Source organism: Zonotrichia leucophrys, chromosome 1 (genome assembly GCF_028769735.1).
Source record: "Zonotrichia leucophrys gambelii isolate GWCS_2022_RI chromosome 1, RI_Zleu_2.0, whole genome shotgun sequence".
NCBI lineage: Eukaryota > Metazoa > Chordata > Aves > Passeriformes > Passerellidae > Zonotrichia > Zonotrichia leucophrys.
The window spans coordinates 111674853-111700793 of record NC_088169.1 but is presented as its reverse complement, the minus strand read 5'-3'; the positions used below and the strand labels follow the sequence as shown (position 1 = coordinate 111700793).

Sequence of the window (25941 nt, the reverse complement as noted above, 5' to 3'; positions counted from 1 at the left end):
CACGACCCCTGCCCCACGGCACGACATTCCTGCAGGCACCGCGCTCGGCAGCGCCGTCCCAGCAGCGCCGCTCTCCGGGGCAGGGGCGGGCGGGCCGGGGCGGGCCGGGGGCGGGCTCTGCGGGCGGAGGAAGCGCCGGGCACCGGCGGCGGCGGCGGCAGCGCTCAACGGGCGGGTGGGCGGGCAGGTGAGGGCGGCGGGCCGGGGCCAGCTTGGCGGCTGCGGCTCCTTCTTATTTGTGTAACTTTCCGGGGTGGGGTCTTTTTGTTGTCGCTCGTGCCTCCCCCCACCTCCTCTCCTCCGCACCTTCCCCGCTCTTTTTTTTTTTATTTTTCCGCCCCTCGGAGGAGAGGTTTTTTTCTCGCTCTCCTCTGCCTCTCCCGCGGGAGCCGTCGGCGCTGAGGGGAGGCGCGGCGGCCGCCCCGCTGCGGGGGCGATGCCCCCGCCTGCCTTGGCGCCTCCCCGTGCCGGCCCCGCCGCCTTCCCTTTGTGCCGCCGGGCCCGGCGCGACGCCTGCCCCGGGAGCCGGCGCCCCGCGGCGCCCCGCGGCGGGAGGTAAGGGCGGCAAGGGCGGCCGCCGCCCCGCGCCCCGGCAGCCATGCGGACCCTGCGGCCGCTGCTCGCCTCCGTGCTGCTCCTCGGTAAGTGCTCTGTGGGGAGGGGCGGGACGGGACAGCACAGCGCGGGGGTGCCCCGGTGGGACGCGACGGGACGGGACCCCGGTGGGCGCAGTACCGGGCAGGGCGTGAGGGAGGATCGCCCCTTGTCAGTGCCAAGCGCCCGTCCCCAGGAGTTGTCACTGCCCGCCCTGCTCCTGTGGTCGGAGGGAGGAGTGGCTAAAAAAGAAAAATGCCCTGTAAATATGTGTGTATGTATATATATGTGTGTGTTAAATAAATGAGGGTTTCATGTCCAGCCGCAATAACCCGGTGGCCGCTCCTCGCCGTGCCCCGGGCTCCGGCCGGGGCGTGGGAGCGGCGGGAGCACAGGGGACCCGGGCTCCGGGCGGGCTCCGGCTGCAACTTGGGAAGGCGAGCGGCCGTCCAGGGGCTGCTGCTGGGCTCGGGGCTGTCTCGGAGGGGAACCGTGAGGGTAGGGAGTGACACGGCTCTGTGCTGAGCTTGCACAATGAAAGCGGAGAAAATGCCTGGGGTAAGGTAGGCTGCAGAAACAAAGTGCTCTGCTTGGCTCTGGAAGAGCGCGTTGAAATGTAGAGGGAAGGCAGTCCCTGCTGCTGCCGTGAAATGCAATTTGATTGCTTTGTGCTGCCTCTCAGAGTCCTGCCGTGGTCCCTTCTCTCGGCCGGCGTTTCGTGAACCGTTAAACGTGTGGTTTGTCCCGTCCCACAAGTGCCTGCCCCGGGGATGACTGTATGCAGTTCGCCAAAGTCCTCTGGGATCCCGGGGCTGGCTGAGAGATGCTGTGGGAATGCGAGATTCCTTCCTACAAATTCGGGGAAAGCAGAATACAAGGCAGTTAAAACGCCTCTACGCTTTTTGCTGCAGACCGATGTGCGAGGCTTAAGTACTGATGAGTTGATAGGAACATTTGTGGAAAACACAGCACGGCACCCGCACGCTGCTTTCTGCCTGTGTGTGTGCAGAGCAACCTCGGAGCTGTTTTGATTTGCCTTTTCACGGGTATGATTTTCTGCTGGCATTAACGCTATTGAGGGAAGAAGCGGCAGGGCTGGCAATTTTACTGTCTTGAGAATTGTCACATACATACCTGCTCTGCCAATTTGGAAACACGATCTCTGCTAGAATTGCAGTCATGCTTCGTGTCTGTAATTTGGGGCGGAGGGGGGGTTTGGTGTGCTCTGCAAAGAGAGAGAGCGAACTCTTTGAAATGGTTTTGGAGACGGTTCAAACTTCCCCTAACCACCAGCTTGCTTCCATGGGTTCCCTGGAAAAAAATCCATCTCGGAGCTAAGTTTATGCAGGGTGCCTTTGCTCCGTGAGTGCAGCGAGGCTGTCTTAGCCCGCAAGATGGGTGTAGGCGAAGGGCACAGCGCTTGCTGCCTCGGCTCTTCGCACGCTCCCTTTCTGCTGGTGGAAGAACAATAGCTCCATTCTGGATTAGGGATTCCTAATATGGAGCGCTCGGGTCCGTGGGTCGCTGAGCGCTCCCTCCGGAGCACGCCCAGCTGCTGCGGCGGAGGAGCGGCAGAGGGCATCCCTCTCCTCCTGCTCCTGCCCGGGGCATCCCTGCTCCAGCTCAGGGCATCCCTCTCCTCCTGCCCAGGGCATCCCTGCTCCTGCCCAGGGCTCCCGGCCGCCGGGACCCGCCAGCCCTGCGCTCCACACCCCGTGCTGCTGCTCCCCCGGAGCCCTGCCCGCTGCCGAGCCCGCCCCGACCCCCTGCTTGCAGGAATTACCTTGCTGCTTTGACCTAAAAGCGGCTCTAACCTGCCTTGGTCCTCCCCGGGGGACGGGCTGCGCGCTGTCATCTGTCGCTTTGGAGGATAGGTTGCTTTTCAGGGGTCTCCAAATCCCATGGACGTATCTGGTTCGTAAAAACATTCTGCTGGCCTCCCTGTGCTGAATGTGAGGCTGTTTTACCACGTGTGTGCCTGGAGTTTCTTTTCGTTCCTTTCACCTGGACTTCTCCAGCTGATTGTTCCCCTTTTGCCCAGCTGCCAGTTTTAATAAAGCTGGGGTTGTGTGACAGTGCCTCAAAGCCACAAGTCACACAGAAGTGCTTTGGGTTGCCCCTTGTAAAAGTGAAACATCATTTGACTTAGTCGAGTAAAAATGCATGTTTTGTAACATAAATGTAAGGGACTAGAAAAGGACTGTTGCTTCCCAAACAAGTGATGTTAATGCTAGAATATGGGGATAAAATACTATGGGTCAAATATGCAGAAAAAGAAATGCAACTCATTCTTTCCTTCCCTTTCTGCAAGCTCATTAAAACCACTGAAGGAGGAATGGTGGGTGATTTAATATAATATATCGAGCATTAACTACGTTCCAAAATCCAAGTAGCTGTGAAACCGGGGTCTGAAAACCCACATCTGGCATGTGGGTGTAACATTTGTAGATCTCTGCTGTTTTTTCCCCCCTCTTGCTGCAGTGTTTGTTACAGGGTTCTTTAAACAAGTGGCACTTCATCACAACAAGTACAAAATGGGAAAATAGAGCAAGTGCTGTAAATAATCCTCATGCAGCAATGAGACCATTAATACTTGTGCCAGCCAGTGCTAATCCTGTGTGTAGTTGCAAGATTTACCTCCTTTTTTTTTGCAGGGAGGGATGCAGAGTCTGGTACTCCTCATATTTATAGTGTAATATATAGGAAACACAATAGGCTTCTGGGGAACGCTGAACTCATTCATGTCAGTGACTGGTTTATGAATAGTTCTGCTTCTGAGTCTCTTGCAGTCTCCAGAATACCACCTGTGAATGCAATTTACGGCTCTTTGTGTTCAAACATTGCATATGTATATATGTACATAGACTCATTACCCTCTTCCTCTCTCTATTCATGCATAGTAATTGGTGATTTATTTGCGATTCCTGGAGGGGAGCAGAGCATGCGTAAGGTCCTGAAGCAGCAGCTCGCTTGTCAGTGGCGTGTTGGAGTGAAATACCCATGCCAACACAAGAGGTGACTCTTGGAGAATGGAGGGGTGATCCTATGGAGAGTGTCCCTGTAAGATCTGTGTATTAGCTAAGTGGGTCCTAGTTACTCCAAACGAGCTACAGCTGCCAAGTCCTTAGTTGGGCAGCAGCTGTAGCTCGTGAAGGTAACTGGAATAAAAAGGGGTGGGTCGAGAGCCCGGGAGGAGCCCCTGAGAAGCTATGAAGAACTGTGCTGCAGAGAAGAACTGCTTGGTAGAAAACCAGCCAAGGAGGTATGAACTTTAAGAATACAATTGCAACAGTATGGGACTTGAGAAATATGAAATACAACAATATGCTTGCAACGTGATCTTCCACCTCTTGGAGAGTGGAGGGATGATTTTCCAGGCCTGTCTCCAGAGGGGAAGAGCAGTGTGCACTTGGCTGCTGCTCAGGAGTTCTGCTCCTGCACCCTCCTGCTGCCTGTCCCTGCACACAGGTCTAGGTGTGGTCAGCCTGGGGGCTGCTGGGCTGGAGGGGAGCATATGGAGAAAGCAGTGTAGTGGGTGTTTGCACACAGGGGCTTTGGGGTGTTTTTGTGTACCACAGCTGGCGGCCCAGGAGCGATGCTGGCGCCTCATCTGCTGCTCGGTGCCTTGTCAGCAGCAGTGGCCAAGATTGTGCTTCCTCCATCTGCGTCTGCCCCGAGTCCTGAGCCAGTTCTGCTGCCCTCGTGCCTGTGCCCGCTGCCTGGGCATGGCTGTGCTGTGCAGTGACAGAGCTGGACTCATCCTGAGCGTGCTGTAACTCTGCTTCTTTTGGGGGACACGCTCTGCAGATGGCTCTGGCCATTGCCTCTCCCGAGGTGGGACACTGCTGCAGCCATCAGGGCTCCGCTCCTGCCCGTCCCCAAGTGCAATTCTTCATGGGCAGGCTCCCTCCCTGCAGTCTTGGCCAGACTGTCTGACATCCTGAGGCTCCTGCAGATCCTGTTTATTTACACAGGAGGTTTTGGTTTATGCGAATTGTTGTCTCCTAGTTGACCTTCCGTCAAGTTAGATGTCTTTATTAAAGCAGTTTTTATTGCAAATCGAATGTGTACTTAGAACACTTCTACCAGACCCATTATATAAAGTGAAAGGGAAAATAAACAGTGCTGCAGACCACAGGGAAGGGGGTGGGAGAGAGAGGGTCATAGGGAGAGCATCACTTCAATGTTGGGAGGCTTGTTGATGTCTTTTTTTAACCAGGAAATTGCCTTTCTTGAAAAAAATCTTTTAAAGTTTTTTCTTTTGGTCTTTCTTGTTTTCTTTCTTATCCGTACAAAACTGGTCATGCGTTCTGTCATTGATTTAAAGGTTATACAGTCTCATTTGAAGGCAGAGGTGTTTTCATTGGTTTACCTTGGGTGAATCAGAGTGCTGTAACCTGAAGGAGTGTTCTTTGCTGATAGTTAGCAATCTGCAGGATTCCTCCTGCCCAGGAACTTAAAGGACCCAGAACATCACCTGAAAGGCAGGGGAAGATTTTCTAGTACAGTAGAGTTTTCTTATTGCTGCCAGGGTTCCTCAGCTCATGATTTGACTTGTTATTGGTATCAAGGGCGTTTAGGCCCTCCAGCCAGTGTCTGGAAAACTGCTGTATTGTGATTTGCCTCTGGCTTTGAAGTTCCTAAATACTTTTTAATGATAACCTGCTAAATGGGTTTTGACTCCATTTTTATATTTGTATTTCTTTCCTAGTTTTATAAAATCTTCTTAAGGAATAGTTCTCTGTGTTAGAACTTTTGGAGACATTCAGCATCTGTTTCTTATCAGCCATGGAGAGGCTAAAATGGAGCCTTTCCTGCCAAAGCTGGGTTTGATCACATTGCAAGGCAAAGAAATGGAGTCTGCAGCTGCCTTTGGTGGGTCTGGGGTGTCTCTGTGCATCTGTGTCGTGTCCAGCTCTAACTTGTGGCTCACCCTGTCTCCATCAGGAGGAACATGTTTCAAATTCTGTAAGTCAGTAAGCTTTTTCTTGTTAGGTTTAATTAGCAAGTGGCAGTGAGACAAGAGGAAGCCTTGCCTTTCTGACTGTTGCTAAAGTCACATTTCAGTAAGTAATTGGACATGAGCACAAAACCAGACCATCTCAGCTAAGTGATGGGAAAGGGAGAGGCTTTGACACTCAGGACTCATACATACCATTGCTGCACAGTGCTTAAACAAATGCCAAAAAGCAGGGATGATCCTGGAAGGAGATGTTCCAGCCTGGTTCTGCCCAGTGTGGCAGGCAGGGGAGGGAGCAGGTCAGGGTGCTGACATGAGGAGAGAGTTGGTTGATCCCAAAGGTAACTTGGCAAACCCAGTAAATACATAGAGGGGCTGTGTGTGTGTTTCTGGGTCCATTTCCAGCTCTTACTGGGCAGTGATCCACAGGGAGGGAAAAGGTGCTGCACTGCAAAGTGCAAGAGTGGGAAAAGGGTCACAGACTGATGGAATTATTGGATTGGAAGGGACCTTAAAGATCATCTAGTTCCACACCCCCTCCCTGCCATGGATGGGGATGCCACCCACTGCACCAGGGTGCTTGGGGCCCATCCAGCCTGGTCTTGAGCACTTCCAGGGATGGGACATCCACAGCTTCTCTAGGCAGCCTGTTCCAGTGCCTCAGCACCCTCTGAGTAGAGAATTTCCTCCTAACATCTAATCTAAACGTCTCCTTTTTTTCATTTAAAACTGTTCCCCCTTGTCCTATCGCTATCTGGCCGTCTGTAAAGTTGTTCTCCATCTTTTTTATAAGCCCCCTTTGAGTGCTTGAAGGGCTGCAGTGATGTTTCCCTGGAGCTTTCTCTTCTCCAAGCTGTAAAAAAAAAAAAAAAAAAAAAAAAGATGAACCAAGGGAAAGCATTAGGGGGAGAAGGAAGGTGAAGAACCCAGCTGGTAAGAAAGATGGAGGAGAGCAGGCTCTGTAGGATTGATTTTGCCAAATGCCAGGCCTTACAGCATGCCCATAGCATTTCAAGTGTCAAAGACTCCTGAGAACAAAAGAAACTCAGGTAGTGAGGATCTGTCTGTATTTGTCCTGTTCCTGAGCAGTGTGCCTACCACTCCTCTTAGCTGACTTCTTTCCAAACAACATATTGATTGCATCTGGGACATGAAAAATCATCTAGCACTTCTCCTGTCTCTTCTGATTTTGGCAGACTTAAGACTTTGCTGGTCAGGAGGGGATGAGGTTGCTGCTGAAGTGCAGGAATGAGGAGATTCCAGTGCAGTTTCTGGTGACAGAATTGTTCCAGTTGGGCTCCAGAGCAGCATCAGGGGCAGCTGCGCAGCCATTAGCACTGTCAGGCATTTCACTAATGCCACTTGTTTGCTTTGCTCTTCTGGATGTTGTTTTTCTGCCCCTTGCAAAACAGCTCTGATGTTTTTGGAGGTGATTTTTGATAGCTGTTGTGGCACTGCTAAGTTTGGGGGGTTTTTAGCTACTGGCGTGAGTCTGCAATTGCTGTCATTTGCCTGGTTTTCCCTACTCTGCTCACAGGAGCTGATAGTCTTGCTTCCCAGCAAATGTGTTCCCTTTTAGAGTCATTGTGATTGCAGGGGGAATAACAGGGAATGATGGTGCATCTGGGGGATTTTTGGGGTGTTTTTTTTGGTTGTTCCTCCCACATTGCATTCCTGATGTGTCTGCCTGAGGCCTGCTGTCACTTTTATGGCTTTTGGGCTTTGTGGGGAAGTTGATAAGCTTGTCAAAGGGAGATGGGAGCAGGGGGTGAGGTAAATCTATTTTTCAGCAGATTCTGTAGTTCTTTGAGGGAAGCTCAGCACTGGCCCAGGCTGCTGTAAAATGGGTGGTTACTGAAGCTTTTAGAGGAATGGAGGCTTGAGGATGAGATAGTGAGCCCCAAAATAGAACTTTTGGCTGTTTCTTTGGGAAGGAAGGGCTCTGATCTCTCATGACAGCAAGGTTATTAAGATTTGGCTGCTAGATAAATTGGACTTTTTTCATCTTGGATTAATCATTTTGTCTCCATTCAGCATCAGCACCATGAACATAGCAATCTGCCCAGGTTCCTCCAACTCTCTCTGAAAGGGAAGCTGGACCTTGAGTATGAGAAGGCAGTTGTTTGTTGCCAGAAGTCATCCAGAAGTTCAATACTCTGGAAAATCATACTGCTGGAATCTGGCACTTATTAACTCAAGTTCCCCAGTACCTAGGATCCAGCCAAAGGGCTCTGGCTGGCTGCCAAGCTGAAATTACCAACCTGGGTGTCAGGCCTTGTTGGTTCCTTCTTGATAGCTTGAAATAAGAGCTTCCCAAGCAGCATTTGTGTGCCAGCCTCTCTTCTAGTCATATTTCTCCTTACAGCTTTGTAAAGTGTTCGAGGTAATTATAGTACTTACTAATATTTATTCCGTTCTGAGCAATTATCTGAATGCGTTTATCTCCGGTGTGCTTTCAGAGTGCTCTGCCCCTCTCCCCATATCATCTCATCTCCTGACTCAGTGCTTTCTGCTCCTTCCCCTCTCATTCACTCCTGGCCCCTCAGCTCCTTCCACCCTCCTGAATGTGCTGTCAAGCTTGGCTTTCCTCTCCTGGAGATTCTGGATCCTGTTTTCCTGCTCTGCCGCCTAATCCCATTACAGAGGAGGGATGTTTGCTCCGTCTCGTGGGGGATGAGTCCTTAACCACCCTGCCAGGTGCTAAGGCGCTTTCCAGGGAAGGACATGGATACCGAGGGAAGCTGGGCTGGCATTGTGCCATCTCCCAGCTTTCTGCTGGCTGCTTGTGGCCTGCAGACAATATCTTGAGAGCTCCTGCTGAAGGGTTTGACCTTTATGCCTGCAGCGTTGCCCGGCGCCTACAGCAGGAGTCACAGCGTGCAAATTCCAGTGCTTTCTTCTGGCTTGTGATATAATGGTAGGCAAGTCACTCTGTGAAGTAGAAGTAGAGAGAATGGCTTAAAAGGTGTCATGGGATGTTTTTTGGGGAGGAGATAGGCAGTGTTAGGGCTGAGGTCTTGTTTGCTGCTTTTTTTCTTATGCAGAAGAAAATGTGGCGTGGAAGAGATTGTTACGGCCTGATTGATTTCACTCTTGGTGTTACAAAAAGAAGAAAATTGATTTTTACTTTGAGCTCTGTGGTGTTGCTTACCTGCACAAGCTCTCTTGCTTATCCTGGGAGAAGGAGAGCTCTGCTTGCAGCCCCATTGGGCTGGTGGGGCACAGTCCGTGTGACTGTGCTGTGATTCATCCCAGCCATCAGTGTTACAGCAGCACAGTTAATCTCGGGGTCACTGGCACCTCAGGAGCTCTTACATCTAATCAGTCCCATGCCATGAGCTGGCTGGCAGTTATATCTAATCTAGAGTGTGGAGCTGCCAAATGCTTGAAGTTTGCCAAGCACTTACTCCTGTCTGCTGTGAATGAGTTGGACTTGAGCAGGATCAGCTTCAGGTGCCTTTCCTGTGACTGGGACTCAGAGTCCAGCCCCAGATACCTGTGCTGCAGAGGGGCAAAAGTTGTGCAGAGTCCAAAGGGCTACCAGGAGTGTGTAAATCTACCTGCTCATCTTCATGCTTAGATATCAAAACAAGCTTTTCTCATCTCACATTGCTTTTTATCCCACCTCTTCCCCTTGATTACATGTGATCTTTCAGATAATACCATCGTCATTAGAGCGTAGAGGGACCTCATCTTGCATCTTTTATAAGCCTTGCCTGAGAAGTCTAGTTTTTGTTTTTATTTCCTATTTTCTGCTACTCTTACACCTCATCCACTCCTCTAGAATAGTCCAGTTGTGCCTGCAGGGTCACTCTGCAGATGCTACCCTGTGGCTGCCCAATGAAGTAAGGACAGCTCTTACTCAGTAGTTATTCTGATTTGTGCCTGGCTCTGGTGTTTGGACTAATTTTTTTGTCTTTCAGTCTTTGCAGGGAAGAATGTGGCTGCAAATGGATGGTGGGAAGGAGGTTTGTTTCCTCCTGGAGCAGTGGGGAAAGCTATCTGAGACTGCCCTGAGCAGCATGGGGTAGTGTAGGGGAGGCAAGGGGCTGATCTCTGAGGTTTGTCACCTCTTCTCATCAGCCTGCCTCTGTTAAGCTGCTGTCACCCTTCTCATCTGCAGCCCCTTGTTTTTTGAGGCTGGCTTGTTTTGGAGGAGGGAGGTGAATGTGAGGAAGGATTTTGCTGTGTGTCAAATGCCTAATAGCTGCTCTAGCAGATCCACTGGGATGCATTACTGAAAGCATCCTAATGATCTCAGTGTAATGGATTTGAGCCTTGGAAGGCCGCTTGCTGGGAAGGGGATCCCAGAGCTTTGTGCTTGGCTCCTGGAGGTTGAGGGCTGGGCTCCTGGCAGCAGGAGCTGCCTCAGAATCACAGAATCAATTAGGCTGGAAAAGCCCTCTCAGGTCCTGGGGCCCAGCCTGTGACTGAACATCACCATGGCACTGCGTGCTGTGTCCAGGGGCACTCAGACACCTTCAGGGCTGGGGACTCCATCAGCTCCCTGGGCAGCCCATTCCAGTGTTTCATCACCCTCCTAAGGGTACCATCCCTCCGTGAGGAAGTGTCAGAGAGGAGTCATATGCAGGGCTTTGGTGTGGCACAAAAATGACTCAGTGGGAGGCTTGGCCAAGCACCAACTCCTGCTGTTACCTCAGAAATGCAGATTACCAGAGGCTGCAGTTGTGTGGGTGCCAACTAAGTCCCTGAAGAGATGTAATCTGAGGAAAGGGTAATTTTCCTTGCAGAGATATCTGGGTGTTGGAGGAAGAGGGAGATGTGCAGAGGAGCATGGCCATAACTGATACCAGCAGCCTCTAAACCTGGCTACTGGCAGCACATTTTGGAGAGATGTGCTGGGGAATGTGGCTCCCACCCCAGCTGCAGGAGCAGCACTCAGATTCTGCTGTCCCCATTCCTCCAACCACTGCTGGTCTTGAGGTGGCATCAAGCAGCCTTCTCCTCCTGGTACTGGCCTGGGAAAGAGGGGGGCTGTTTCTTTCCTGCAAAAATTACTGCATCAAGGGTGACATGAGAAAGAAAGCTTGACCAGTCCTGGAAGGTACCAGTGGAGCCAAGAAGACCCCTGCAGTATAGGTGGGGATGATGAAGAAGGGTTAGAAATGAGGATGGGAGACAGCAGGAATAGAGTTTTCCAGTGGATGGACAGATGTAAAAGAAATGCATGTACGTGATCTTAAAAGTGCTGCAGTAGAGATTCTCCATAGTTACTGGGGTGATCAGCATCATTTTCTAAATCATCCTCCGTATGTGGATGCGAATCTTGAGTGTGGGTAGGGTGAAGTGAGGCTTCTGGGGAAGTGTGCTAGTGGGAGGCTAAAAATAAATTATCAAAAGAAAGAATTGAGAAATTAACCAAGCTAAACGGATGTATGCAGCTCTAAGAAAAGGGTGTCATATTTGAAAGCATATTTTTGAAAATCCATTTGCTTAGTCATCTTACAGATAACTTAGCTATTTTTGCCTTCTTTGCTCTGATGACACTTCACTGTCTATATAATAGGTTTAGCATCTGCATTCTTTTCTAGTGTAAAGGGAAAATATATCTGCTAATTTTGAGTTGGCTTTGTAGAATTGCTTTACCTCTTGGCTGTGAAATAAATAAGATACTGGTCCTAAAACTATGTTAAAGAGAATAGTTGGCATTATTTTCCTTCTAACTCATCTTTTTAACCCATCTGCCATGTCTGCAATCGAATTTGAATAGAGAATATGTACCCTTGCTATTTCATGTGTAATAATAACTGTGCCCTCAACTGCTCCAGACATTAAAGTGATGATGTTTGGGTTCAGCACAGTAATCTACTGGGGAATGAATGCAAGATCAAGGGCATTTGCAGGTTTTTATTTCTTTGTGTTTGCAGGGGCTGTGGCACTGCTAGTGGGCTGCTCACAAATGGTGTCTTAGATTACCTCTTCTGCAGGCAGCAGGATTTGCATGTTGCCATTCCTGTTTGATCTGCAAGTGGTGATGAGAGCTGTATACTTGAATTCTGATTTTTCTGAGAAGCAGTCTGCAGTCATTAGGGCAGCACTTAGACCCCAGAGGCTTTTTCCATGTTTTCATCCTGTTTCAGTAACCGTGTCTCTTGTTATCTTGTTCCTGAATATTTTCTCTAGTAAGAGGATGCTGTTTGTTGCAGCTGTTAAACCTCAAATGTCTTGAATCTCCCTTAGGGAAGAGAGGGGAGAGTTCCTGAGGTTTCTGTGTAAGCAGACTGTAGAAACACCTACATGTCTTTCCCAAATATACAGCCAGGAGGTATTATTGGTGCTGTCCTAACCAGCTGATGGAATCTGGCTGCTTTGGCTTGTGATTCCTCCCTCTTGCTGCCTCGCTGTGTTGAAGGGGTTTAGTAAGGAAATAGGGATAACAGGGATTCTTTGGGGTTTTTTTTCTTTTTTTCTTTTTTTTTTTTTTTTTTGCATGCAGTGGTACTGGATGGCTCTGGTTGCTTTTGTCAGAGCAGTGTAGCTAGGCGGTGTCAAAGGAAATTATGGATGTTTGTTCGGTTTCTTGGCTGGATGTACCATGTGGGTTTTGGAGAAATGTGCATTGAATAAACATTGGGTAAATCTCCTAGGACTAGCACAGCCTGGGAGTGGTGTTGGGAGCTGTGCTTATCTTCATGGCAGGATTTAGAAAGAAACGTTTGTGTGAGGAGGGTTTTGCACCCTGTGTTTGGCTCCCATCGCTTCAGTGATTTGTGATGTTGCTCCGTCTGTTCCCTTTAAAGCCAGCTGGCCAACCTTAGGAGAGGATTAGCTGAGTAGAATTCTCCAAAGCCTACACTGCTGTCAGAATCCTTTCTTTCCCTCTCTTTCACAGCCAGAGGCCAAGCCCAGCCCAGGTGTGACCACTGCCACATTTAAAACCTCGGGGCCAACCCTTGGGATTGCTGGAGCCCCTGGGGAGACAGGCTGTGCCCCTTCCCTGGGTGGCTGTGGGTGAGAGGGAACCGGTGGGGATGGACACTGCCAGGATGGGTGGGAGCTCTGTCCCAGGTGGTGAAGCTTGGTACCCAAGCTTTGCCTCAGGGGCTTGTGCAGGACATGGAATTTTGCCTTCACCTCGAGAGGTGGCATTTGACAGCTGTGCCAGTGGGTGCAAGCTGTGCCAACCTCACCAGCAGTCTGCTGTGCTGTGAGGTGAGGAGCGGGATGGCCTCAGCAGCTCCTTTGGGATTGCAGGCCCAGCTTCCCTCCCTTCTCCCTGTGTTTTTTGTGGTCTCCTCCAGCTGTGTGAGTCCCTGACGGATCAGAAGTGTGTGTGGTGTTTCGGTGCAGCTGCTGGATCTGTTCAGCTTGCATCAATCGGTCGCTGTTAAGGCTTATAATCAGGGTAAAAATCTCTGGGGTGCAGCTATTTGCAGGAGAAAAACAACCCACTGCACCCTTCCAGACTTGCATCAAACAAGAGTTTTATTCTCATTAATTGAATTCCTCTAGAGTCTGATAACTTGGGCATGTTGGAATCAGATAAATAAAACCCTCCTTCCCTGGTAGCTGTGTAAGCTTTTCCTTAACTCCCTGATCAGAGGGGACTAGGCTTTGCTAAGTAAGTAGCTGAAGATGAAAACTTCTGCATACGTCTGCTCATTGGGGAGTGTGGGCAGGAGGATGCTCAGAGTGGTGTATTTAGGAAAGGTCTGCCTCATCCCCCACTCTTCCTTTTCTCAGTTCATTGGGAAAGGTTTTTTTGTTTAGTGACAAATGCTGTTTAGTTAGTCACCCTCAAACACAATGTCTGTGTCTAGAAGCTGGGACTCTGCTTTCTTTCAGGCTTTCAGATAAACCTGCAGCCCTACAAAGAGGCAAGTCTGCTCTTGCTGCAGTCAGGGTGTATGGCCTTTGGAGCATCTCTGGGGCTGTGCTGCCCCATCCATCTCATGGATGCTGAGATGAGTTGCTCTGGGAGGCAGAAGGGCGTTTGGACCAGTGCCCGAGGTGTGGTGTGGCTGAGCTGATTCTGTAATCCTGAAAAAATCCAACTTGCAGCTTTTCCCAGACTCCATACATCAAATGAGACTTGCATTAAGTTAAGGTCATGTCCCTTTGTGCGTTGCATCTCTCGTGTGTAGTTCTTGTCTCGGTGCTGGAGGCTGGGCCCCTCCTGTTCAGCAGCTTGCTTAGTCCAGAGTCATTCCTCCCTGTGCCTGGGTCTCCCATGCCATAGGGAGGTACCTGCCTTGCCAGCCAGCATGTTGTATTTGATTTTCAGTCAGCGCTGCTCCTCCCCTTCAGGATCTTTCTGTTTTTCTCCTCCTTTTCCACTCCTGCTGCTGCTTTTTTGTGCACTCTGGCTTTGGATTTCCCCCATTGTCTTTTTATATATCTGTTTATACCACAATGCAGTGGCATCTCCCCTCATCCCCAGGATTGCCAGGACAATTTTTCTGCCCTGTCTCCCATCTCCAGCCCCACCATGGGCTGCTTCTGCTCCTGCTGTCATGCATGAGTCCTCTGACCATGCTGACCTCCCCATCTCAGAGCCTGCTCTCTTCCCTCTCTGCGTTATCTCTCATAAACTCTTAATTTTTGCTTTACTGAATGCTGATGGTGGTATTGCTCCCCAAGCTTGGATAGGCCCTTCTCCACTTTCAGATTTGCTTCTCAAACTGTAGCAACTTTATGAAGAGACCTGGCATTCAAATGATGGTCTGTCTTCACCTGTTGGTTTTCTCTGTCCTGCTTTCCTTGTCCATGCTTTTCACAAAGGCAGGATTTCTAATCTTTCTGCTTGTCTTAAGGGTCCCAACTAATTTTTCCTTGTCTCTGTCATTTGTTTTCCTGCTCACTGCCTCTCTCCTTCAATGCAAAGCTGCTTTATTCCCCCTCCTCCAGCAGCTGCCGTGTCCTCTGCAAGCCCCATGGGATGCTGTGTCTGGAGCTTTTGCCTCCCAGCTCTCTGCCAGTTTAGTCTGTCTCTGTGATTTACTTCACAAGGGCTTTCTTAATAGCCCCCACTGCTCTCCATCTTGGTTGTGATCAAATGCTACCTTTCTTGACATTGTAATTGTCCTTGCACTGACCAGTTTTGGTCTCTTTCTTGAGTGATTTCCTCTACGTTCTGCTTTGTCTTTTCCAGCCTCTGACAGAGCTTTTCTTATGACCTCATGAGTTTACTCTGTATACCAGCTTCAGGGTTTGTTTTTGTGTGGCCACAAGGGGTCTATTCTATGACCCCAGAGTCCCTGCCTCTTTGTAATTTTGTCCACTCCTAAAAACTGGAGTGGCCTCTCTCTGCTGGTGTTACAGGCTCGTATTTCTGTTCAATTCAGAATTCTAACCTCTGTCTCTGGTGCTTACTTACATGCATGTGCACGCACCTGGGTCTTTCTGCCTGAGGAATGTAAGCTGCAGCATTTCCTAGCTGTTGAAATTTGTTCAGGTTGGTTTTTTTTTGTCTGCTGGTTCCCCTGAACTCTCAAATTAGTTCCTCCTCCTCCTCTGCTGTGCCAAATGCAAGATGCGTGTCTTCTCTCTTAAAGCCCTTCTGCCTATTCTTTCTAGTGCTCCTTCCCTCTGTGGTTTTTGATTCCCAGCCTCTGCCTCTCATTGTGTTTCCTCAGGCTGGGTTCTCAGAGAAAGAGGCCTTATCTGATCATGCTGCCTCTGCCACCCCTTTCCAGATAACCTGGAAGCCCTTTGGCCAATTTTATGCAAATTTGACAGGAGCAGAGAGCTGGAATATAAACAAGTTCCTGCAAGCCTTGTGAAGAGTAGGTGGCTGAGTCAGGGCAGGGGCAGGACACTGAGGGAGAGAGACCCTTTTCTTCAGCAGTGCCTCCAAATGACTGTGCCAGCTGCAGGAGAAGCTCCAGCTGGAGCTTGCAGTCAAGTCATCAGTCTCAGAGACAGCCTCCCTCCTGAAGGCACGGGAAGCCAGGCTTCATTAAGTCTCCTGCTCTTAGGGTTGCTTGCTGGAAGTGGTGGCTTGGAACCCTTTTATTTTGCTGTGTGTGATGGGGAGTGACCTGCAGTGAGCAGTTCTTCACTTGCTGCCTTTGCATAAGGCATCCTAGAGAGCTGCCATCGGGATCTCCAGCAGAGACCTTGGCACTCGCTCCCACTCTGCCCTGCTCTCCTTCCCTGCCCTCTCTTCACCCATCTGCTGGCTGGCTGAAGGTGCCTGAGCTGGTGCATTATCCCATTCCATTAAAAGGGTTCTTTGCCCCTGTCTCCCGAATAAAAAGATGTTCCTGCTCTCTTGGTGAAAACTCTTTCCTTGGGTCATTCTTTTTTCAGCGCATGTAGAGGTCAAGCATGGGGAGAGGAGTGTGTGTATTTTGCTAGGAATAAAGTGAGTGGGAAGGCAAGACTGCTTTTTTGCTGTGGCAGCTGCTACCTAGATCAGCTTAACTGCATTGTGAAACCACATTTTTAAACTGAATCTCCTGGGATGAGGGTGTTTTTACCACCTTTTCTCTGTAGCTGGTGCAGTGAGGTTGCTCTGTGTAGGTGCTTGGTGCTGAGCTAAGGTAACTGAGTCTACAGCAGTGGTGAAAATGCAGTTTTGGAGAGTCCTTCACAGAAAAGTTGAGGTTGGAAGGGACCTTTGGAGATGATCTGGTCTGAGCCCCTTGCAGGTTGCTCAGGGTCATGTCCAGATGACTTTGAATACCTCCAGGGTGGAGACTCCGCAATCTCTTGGAGCAGCCTGTGCCAGTGTGCAGTTACCCCTCACTGCTGTGTGTTGGTTTTGTTTGTTTGTTTAGTATAAAAAGTGTTTTCCTGTGCTTCCCAGCTGGTCAGTTCCCCCTGGTGCATGGGTTTGTTCCTCCTCAGGGAGGAGAATCCCATGATTGTCCTTCTTACTCACTGATAGTAGTACTGTGCTTAGAGGAATGACTGTGCCTTTCTCCCTGGAAGCAATAGTAACGTAAATGCTTCTGCATCCCCTTGTTTTGTTTTGTTCTGTTTTCCTTTCCAAATGCCAGAAAGCTCCTGTCCTCCCATTTGAAATGAGAGCCTTGGTAGTTTGGTGACAACTGCTGATAGTCTGCGTAGCATGTCAAACTCATATATTATAGTGTATGCAGACAAGGAGTTCTAACATCTTAATTAGCAGTAAAAGGGAGCAGGTAGCTGAAGAATCTCCCTGGATCTTTGTCTGTCTTTCAAGGATGCTGTCTGACTGAATCACAGAAGTTTTGAGAGGCAGCATCTTGCTGCTGCTTAGGGAGCAGGGAGGAATCCAGATGAGTTTGTGGGGAGAAAATAGAAACTAACTGCTGCTATATGGCTGTACTTCATATTCCTGTGATCCTTTATGGTGGGGTGGGAAAACTATCTTGGAAAAATGCATCCTTTTAGCCAGTACACTTGACTTTGGGGGTAAGTCAATTTACCTGGAAGCTCTTTCTGCTGAAGGAGTACAAGATAGCAGCTTTACCTTGCAAATTGAATATTCTCTCCTGCTAATGGTCGTGGCTGAGGGGCACAAATGTTTCTTCAGCATGGTGGAAGAAAGAGGGAGAGATTGCCCTGGCTGCATTGTTTTCTGGATATTACATTTTAGAACTTTTTTTTTGTGGTATTTCTGCAGAGCTGTGTGCTCCCAAGGATGTGGGGAGCAGGTGCAGACCCATGTTTAAGGATACAGCAGGAGTGCCCTGGGAGGTGGGAAGGAATGTGCAGCAGAGCACTTTGTCATCAGCTCTTCCAGCCTGTCAATATTGAACAGATTGCTGTACAGTTTCTCTCTCTAGAAGGTAATCAATTCAGCGTTAAGCAATTAATAAATGGCTGCCTGAGGTTTCCAGTTTAGAGGTTGAAAAGGAGATGCTCCAGTCCTGCCCAGAAGGGCAAAGATGCAAGTAAAGGTTGTAGAGAAAAATAAGGGTGCTGAACTCCTAAGTGTCATCCTTAGCAAAGCAAGGGAAAATCTGGAGTCACTTGGAGAAAGGGGAAGGGCAGAAAACCAAATAAGCAACTTCAAGGAGTATGGAAAGATGGGCCAAAACATGGATGTTTCTCTTTGGAGAGGGAGGGAGGCACTTGCATGTCTGTCCTTCCTCCCTGTGTTTTAATGAAAGAGAACAAGAAGCTTTGTTTTTCTTAAGGAAAAATAAATTTGAGGGAAGGTAAGAAAGCAGGATCTCCATGCATCAGATGTATTTTAAGAGATCTCATGAAAGAGAGGGAATTCCTTTAATGAAAGCCTGGGTAATAAATGCTGTTTCCTTTTGGCAAGGATAATGTGAAGGTGAGATTTGGGACTCCACACTCTTTTCTCCTGGGAGAGTATTTAAGCATGTGGGATGTTATGAGGTGAATTACAGCAATAATAGGGACGTTCTGTTTTTTAATATTGGAAGGGATCGCAGAGCACGCAGGAAAACAAAAAAAGAAGTGACATGAAAACGTTACTGACTGTGAAACAAAATGAAGTTTCTTATTGTCTGAGAGTGAGTGATAGCACAGGGAATAATGTTTGACAATTCTTCAAGTGACCCTGGACATTGAACATGTAGGACTTGAAGACTAAAGAAGGATAATAAAAAGAAATACAGGGGCTGGAGGGCATAATGAACTATGTCAGAAATTTCCTGCTCAGCTTTGATGCTCAAAACAATTTCATTTCGCCCCCTCCTCTTGATGGGCTGGGAGCACATACCAGCCAAGGATTCAGCAGTCCAAAATGCTTCATAGTGTTGGTGCTTCATAGCTTTGGTACTAAAATGGCAGTGCTGAGTCTTTTAGAGGTCTGGGAGCAGTACTAGAGACACCAGGGTAAATGGTGTGTCCTTACATGTATTTTAAGAGCTAGCTACAGGAACAGAAGGAAAAGCACACACAGGAATCTTTGGAGGCTTCACTTTTTGTGCAGGTCTGCACTATATCTTTCAGGGAGTACATGTGGTGACAGATTCAGTACTCAGGCTGGGGGTGCCCTAATGAAGCCATCACTGCTTTTCATTGGAAAACATAAAAGTAGGCATTGCCTTGGGCATTCCAGCAGGCTGCTGTAAATGCTGCTTTGTATTGTAGTGCTTAACCAGACCTGGAACCAGCAGCAGTGATACAAGTCACTAGGGCATGGATTCAGTGGGCTGTGAGGCAGGAGAAGCTCCTAAGGATAAGGTACGAGGAGCAGTGCAAGTCAGAACTGCGTGGGCAATCCAACACTTCCTGCCTGCACGCTCCCAATATAAGCATAATCTGCCAGGGAGCTTCTGCTCTGTTCTTCCCATAGTGATAAGGGTAGCAGGGTACTGGATGGGAGGAACATGCTGATCTGGGAGATGGGAAAGGGCTGCAAAGGTCGTGTGCTGACCTTGGAGGAAGAGAAACAGTTGATTAGATGTTTCACAGGGCAAGCTCTACCTTAGGTACAGAAAAGAGCCAGCATTCTGTGGGGTTGGTCAAAACTTCTGTGAATACAGGGATTGCAGGATATAAGGGATTCTTTTTTCTCAGCATCTTTGCAGGAGATTAATACAAGTGCAGTGAGCAGTAGGTGTGTTGCACCAAGATATTTGGGTCCCCAGCAGTCATGTACCATCATGCCTCTGAAGCAGCAGGGCAGCAGCTCAGTCTGTCCCTCGTGCACCAGCATGTGTTGTTAGCTTTTACATCCAGGTACATCCTGTGCCACCAAGTGCTTCAAAGCCCTTGTGAAGTAAGGAGGCTGAGCACCACGAGCTGCAGAGCTCAGGGATGTGTGTGCCAAAGGACTGCCCAGCCATTCCCCTTGCTTTGGTTGTGATGGGTATTGCTCTTTTTTCTGACCAAAGGCGTGTCTGGCTGGCTTCTGGATGCTGAGTACTTTGACTTTTCAAAGTAAAGCTGTACTAGATTAAAGAGTAGTTTCAGGCTTCTGTGCAGCAAAGTAACTTTAAATATACTTTCTGGTGGGATGATTGAGAATGATAGAACTGTAAGAGCAGGGAGATCTTGTGTCATGCATCCCCTGGGGCAGCTTCATCTCTGCCTTATGGTATCCATGAAGAAAGTAAGTGTCTATTAGAGGAAGCTGTAGTGTAAGATGCCTCAGTCTCTCACAGAGCAGTCTCTGTGGTGCCTCACTTTCCTAGCTTCTGGGAAATGGAGCATTTAGCTAGCTCCCATGACCAGTCTGAAGTCCAAGCCTATTGTTTCTTGTTTTTGCAGTCCCCAATGTAGATAATCAGTTATTATTTCATCCTTCAGCATTTTTCGAAGTTTAAAGGTTGTAGTAATGCAGCAACTTTGATGTGTGGCTCAAGAACATGCTGTTCTAAGGTGGTGTTAAAACTAGCATATTTAATATGCCTAATTGTAGAACAGGGAAGGAGCAGTTAGAGGAATGTGACATCCATATAGGATGTAGTTTGCTTAAAAAAAGAGGGGGAGAAGAAATCACAAGGGCAGATCACATTGCACACTGTGTATCTGCAGAATACCAATGCCATACTGGGGAAAATAAGGAAGTCTTCTGTCAATGTAAGGGCCAGATCTGAGAAGGAACCAAAGGATGTAAAATGGCTCTGATCTTGCCGAGGGGGTCGGATGTCTGACTGGATGCATATTTATTGCGGAGGTACAAGACCTCTTTTACAGTCAGAACTTTGGAAGCTAGGCACAGGCCACAGCAATCTATGGTGATTAAAAGAAATGCCATCTCTTTCATATTTATTGAAAACATTTTTCTTAAAAGACAGTAAACATCTGCTGTGGAAGTGAGCGGCTGTGAGACGGAGCGGCGAGCGGAGACGGGGGAAGGCAGTGGTGTTGGAAGAACAAAGAGCTTCCCTGGCAGCTCCTGTCTACTTTGCCCATGCTTTGATATTTCCCCACTGATTCTGATATTTCCATACCAATTATTGTATAAATTGCTCCTGGCTGACCTCGCCACTTAGCCGTCCTTAGTTGGCTCAGCAGTGGGAAGAATTCAAATGAGGAATGAATATGAGTTGGTTTAGGAAAGATGGTCCATGTGCTGGGAGTGGTGGGATGGTGGCAGGAATGGAGGAAGGGGATGATAAGGGATCCTTTTGGTTGCACCATTTAAACATTAAAGCAGAAGGGTGGAGGATGGGGACAGAGCTGTTCTGCAGGTGGCTCCAGCCAGCCTTTCAGTACACTGAGCTCTCTTGGCATGAGAAAAAATACCCCAAGAAAACACTGTTTTCCCAGAATGAGGCTTTACTGTATTGGGGGAATGGTGGGGGCTTACCACATGTTTTCTTCTGATAGCATTGTTTTTATCCATCTGGCAGCAGGTTGCAGTGTGTGGAGATTGTTCCTGCTGTGACTCATTTATGCAAAAATTAAGCTCAAACCTAATTTTTGGTTGTGTGCCTTAACAGGAGACTTCACAGAATAGCAGGTGTGTGTTGCTAAAAGGTTTTCTCTGCTTTGGTGTTGCCTGGTGGGGCAGAGTGTCTCCCTCGGAGATTTTATTAGTCTTCAGCCCATGGCAAAAAAAAATGATGGCTGCTTGGGGAAGCGGCTGGACAATGGTGAGTTTGGAAGTGCCTTCTTGAAATGAATTAATATTTTGTGAGTGTCAACCCTGCTGTGGAGTCCAGAGAAAAAGCAGGGACTAAGTGATGGGCTGGGTTTGGCAAGAGGTGTCTACAAGCTCTGTGGGTGACAGAAGGGAGAGAGGAGGGGCCATCCCCTGGGAAGCCTCGTGCATAAGTGAGACTGAAAAATGAGTCTGATTGAAGAGGGAATATGAGCTTGGAGGATGCTAACTGTCCCTGAGTAATTCACTGGCAGCAGAGGCCTGTGCAGGGCTCAGTGCTGCTGCTTTGGAGCAGGGGAGTCTGAGCACTGAGGTGATGCCACAGCCTGCAGGACACAGGGAGCAGCAGGAGGAACTCTGCTGGCACTTGCCTCACCTTAGATGGCACCATGCCATGCACTGGAGTGCAGTGGCCAGCTGGGTGGTCAGCCTGGGCTCCTGCAGGGCCCCTCAGATGTGCAGGAGGGCAGCAGTGGCCACAGCCTGTGGTGCACTTGCACCTGCTCTTGGGCTGAGCTTGCCCGGAGCATCTCTCTGCAGCTCAGAATTAGACTCTTTAGCATTTATGTCTGAATTGTCTTCATTACTGGGGACTTTCTGCCAGGTCCTGTGGTCTGCTGCAGATGCTAATTTGTCATAGCCAAGTAGGATTTATGAATTGGTTCCTCCCCTTCCCTCTCCTTCCCTGCATGGGGCACAAGCTCCCGTGTCAGTTCTAAGGATGTTTTGAGGGAACCCGTTCAGATGTTGAGAGCAGAAATAGTCATGTTCTTGGAAAAGAAGCCAAAATGGTACCTTTTTTAGCTTCTGTTATAGTATAACCAAGGCACAGTCTGCAGACCCATGTTGTTGAAGAGTACAGTTTGCAATGACATGGGTTGTGAAGGGGAACATGGACAGCTGTACCAGTTCAGAGTAAATCCTGCACCTTGCTCAGCATCATGCCTCAGAAAGCTCTAGGCAGGCAGCTGTGCAATTGTAGCTTGTTTTGGGAGCCTTAGGAACCTGATGTGATTTACCTGTTTGGTAGCCCTCTTTCATGGACTTGTCCCACTCATATTTTGACCCTTGTAAATTTTTCCATACCCACAGTACCCTTTGTCAAGGGCATCCACAGGTCTGCTGTGTTCAGCTGCATGAACTGCCTCCCTTGTTATAAATCTGGATCTGACCAGTTTCAGTTGATGGCCCTTGGTATTTAAACTAGAGGAGATGGTCAAGGGTCAAATTCTTGACCATCTTTGCCATGGCATATATATTTGTGAAAAAACCTTTACCAGTTCCCCTTCAAGTCACCTTTGTTTCCCTTCAGACTCCATTATTTCTGACAGAGAAGCCATTCCCTAGTGTTTATCATCATTGTTGTTCCTCTCTTGACACTTTTTCAGGAGTGCCTGTAAGTTGAACAAACAATAGCAGCAACAACAAAGCCCAGATGTGTGCTGTGTATTTGTGAAAGGGAGAGGGATCTCCTTGGAAATGTTCTCTGCCTGATAACTGTAGTCAAAGGCACAAAGTAATTTTTAAAGGAAATTTAGGATTAATATTGTCAGTTATTGACAAATAGTGCTTTAGAGATTCTCAGTGAATGAAAACTTCTGTAAAGCTGCAGGGGTGGAAATATCCCCTCAAACCATGTAATCCTTTTGGTGTTCATCACTGTTAGCCCTGGTGCTTATAGAAGATATCTATACCAAGAAGATATGTATATCATGACTTTTTTAGTCATGCCTAGTCATTAGAGACCCAGGATAATACTCACAACAACTCAAGTTTCTCCTTCACATTAAACGACTACTGGCAGTGATTATTGATATTGAAGGTAACTTGGTGCAACTGCTGCAGTGCTTTTGGATATGGTGCAGACATAACCCATATGGTCTGAGACGGAGAGAATATTTGTGCAAGAGGCTCTTCATCATTCTGTCATGAGTTTTTATTTATTCTTTTGAGCTGTCAATGCTGTGGCAGAGTTTTTGTGTGCTCAGGCATCCTTTTATTACACCTACCTGTCCCTTGCAATAAGCCTTGAGTCAATGTTCTCAGCTAAAATTTTGCACACATGTTCTTGTGAAAGGGACCTGTAAGTCCACCTCCTTCCCAGAAGGTCAATGTTTGGCCTTTTCTGAAATGGGGCCTCTTCAAAGTGCCTAAATCAGGCACCTGAAATGACCAGTTGTGTGTGGAAAGCCTGAGCTCCGAGCTCTGTGTGGGTTTCCTTGGAAAGGTCAGATCTTGCCAAAATCATGAGATTCCTGTGAGGGTACAGATTTTGCAAACACACCATGTACTCAGAAGCACTGCTGGGGGAGATACCTGGCTGGCAGAGATGCTTGATGCTCCTTTTTTGCTCCTTTCTTTCTTGGAGAGACATTGAAATCCTGGCTGTGATGTGACAAGGGGGACTCGAATGGCTGTGTGACTCTGACATAGCACTTTTCTCTTGCCTTTCCTGTGCTTTTCAGAGCTGTTTCCCATGACAATTGCAGCGGCCCTGCTGGGAGAGCTGGCATAGGGCAGGTGCAGGGACTGGGCATCTGAGGCTCCTGGGTCCTGCCCTGTCCCTTGCTGCTTCAGTGTCAGCACCTGGCTGCACTGCCCCTTCCTGCCCCTGCTCTCATTCCCCGTGCACCTCCAGGCCTTGGGAGATGGGTAAGCTGAGAGCTGCCTGGCTGTTGTTTGGCTTGCCCTTGGCTCAAAAGGCTGGAAACAACAGCCCTGATCCAAAGGGGATAAGGATCAGGGAATGGCTTCCTCCTTATCGCATGGGATTTGCTGTCTTTTGGAAAAAAACAGATGCACAAACCTGCAATTTCTTATTAATTTTAAAGTAGCACTTGGCTCACTACCTCCTCCCTATCAGCCCTTGTGTTGTCACTAAATTATATTGGATTTGCAATTAAAAGCCAGCTGTGCCAGTGCAGTACCAGCCAAATGCCACCATCACTGTCTCCTGGGTGTCCTAGGGAAGGTGTGGAGCACACAGCTCCTCCTGTAGTGAGCTCTTCTCTCACTTCAAGAGGGCATGATAAGAGTTTAAATGGGATCTCAGACACGTTATTTTTGTTAATGAGAGCACTTGCTCACTAAGAAATGAAGTTCTCTTCTTAATACTCTGTATCATGGATATAGCAATTCCCAGAGCTTGCAAAATGCCAAACATCATGCAAAAGGTTTGAGCACAGCATGTACTGCTGGATGTCTCCCTCAGGCTGATTGTTTTTCTTCTTTCCTTTCTTGATTAAAATAGTTTTGGAGAAGTACTTCTGCTTCTGGTGTTTGGGATTTTTTTTTTTTAAGTGTTGAAAAGCATTTGTGCCCACCCATGTTGGAGCAGGAGTTTACAGCCAGGCACAGGGAACAGCACTGAGGATGTGCTGCTCCCTGCTCCTCTGGAGATCCAGCCTGTTTATCCAACTTCTGAGCCTTTGTGTCTCACCTCTGGGACAGCAGCCTGCTGCAGGCTGTAGCAAAAGCCTGACTGGTTTGTGTTCTATCCATGCTGGAGCTGGGCAGGACTTCTTCTGCACTGTCTCCTTCTGTCCCTCAGCTTCTTAGGCTCCTGGAGCCTGAATGGAAGCAGGGAACTCTTTGGCTTTTAACTCTCTCACTTTGGGCTGCTGGAGGAAGGTGCAGCGATTCAGAGCAAGGGGAGGTAGGAGAGGATGAATGTGGAAAGTGAGTCTCTTCAGAACCTGGAGCAGGACTCCAGGTTAGAGTTACAGTGAAGGTCCTAAAAACTGCTGGGAAGGGAGGGAGGAAGGAAGCCCATGTCCGTGCTGGCTGTGAGGGTGGTGAGATTTGACATCTACCAAAAATCTGTGCTGTGGGTCCCCAGGGTTGTGGTGTTCCAGTGAGCTTTGGAAAGTCAGATACCCATCTCTGATAAAATACTATTTTTTAACTAGATAGCTGGAAAACTCTTATGTAAAAAGTCCAGTGCCGTGTTAAAAGCCTGATAAACAAAGTTGTGCGCTTAGCTGAGAAATACCTGATGGAGTGTTGTGTGTGGAACTTTTAATTCCTACCACTGCATATTTGCCTTGTGGTGCAATTTTAACTGTCATTGCAGGTGGGATATGTGTGTGCTGTAGCAAGGCTATATGTGCATACAGAAATTGCATTATGAGCTGTCTTTAGGTGTGTAATAAAGATCTTGTCCTTCCTGCTGCTCTGAAAACAGTTCACTTCAAAGGCTGTAATATTTGCTTTGTCCTTTGGCCTTTGTGGGGTGAGAGAAGAGGCTGCCTGCCCCGTAAATGTATTAGTTGTCTCTAGCAGTATCTGTCCCCAGGATGAAGAGATTGGTACAGCAAACAGTAGGGGAGTGCTCACCTCTGTTGTTCCTCTCACTGTTTGCTTCAAACATGCTAGCTTTCCCCGTCCTCCCCTTAAATCACATTATTTCATAAAGAGTAAAAAGAAACATAATTTGGAGCAGCAGCAAGCTGAGCCCAAGTTAATAGTTTGAATTGCACTCCATCTGTTCAGCTGCATGCCCTGATGGATGTGCTGAACCCATTTTTCACAATTTGTTTTAAGCTGCTAAGAACCATCTCTCCTGGCTCCAGTCCAGGCTGGCTGTGGTGAAAAACTTCATTTCTGGACGTCGATGTTCAGAGGGCAGGATTGAATCAATAAACCCCAGATTCAAGGCTGCCTCTTCACCTGCAGGATGCCACTTTTTGAAAGCTTAAATTCTTCTCTGGACCTGAGTGTTGTTATTGAAAATTAGAGAAAGGGCGGGAACCTCCAACACACAGACGCTCAGAGAGGATGAAATTTGCAAACGTGATTATGCAGGACCTGCTTTAAATCGGCTTATTGCTGTTTTATGATGGCAAGCAAGCAGTCACAGAAGCCAGGGTGATTGGCCTTGCCATGTGTGCATGCTGCTGGTAACTCAATA

At 48.3% G+C, this 25941-nt stretch overlaps 1 protein-coding gene and 1 long non-coding RNA gene across 4 annotated transcripts in view; one reads left to right on the top strand and one right to left on the bottom strand.

Moving 5' to 3' along the window:
• The first annotated feature begins 221 nt into the window (after positions 1-221).
• Positions 222-25941, top strand: part of IGSF3 (immunoglobulin superfamily member 3) — a 92313-nt gene continuing 66593 nt past the window's right edge. For 2 of the 3 annotated variants that reach the window (XM_064727436.1, XM_064727418.1), the window contains exon 1: positions 222-641. In XM_064727436.1, the coding sequence (XP_064583506.1) occupies positions 599-641 (43 nt within the window). In that variant the 5' untranslated portion in view covers positions 222-598. Of the gene's footprint in view, positions 642-3805; positions 3857-25941 lie in introns of those variants that run through there. The other variant, XM_064727428.1, reaches the window with a different exon arrangement.
• LOC135454894 (uncharacterized) lies at positions 884-2505 on the bottom strand. The gene is made up of 3 exons (XR_010442218.1): positions 2378-2505; positions 1729-1819; positions 884-1443 (listed from the first exon to the last, which is right to left on the bottom strand). It is a non-coding gene; the product is annotated as an uncharacterized LOC135454894 (long non-coding RNA).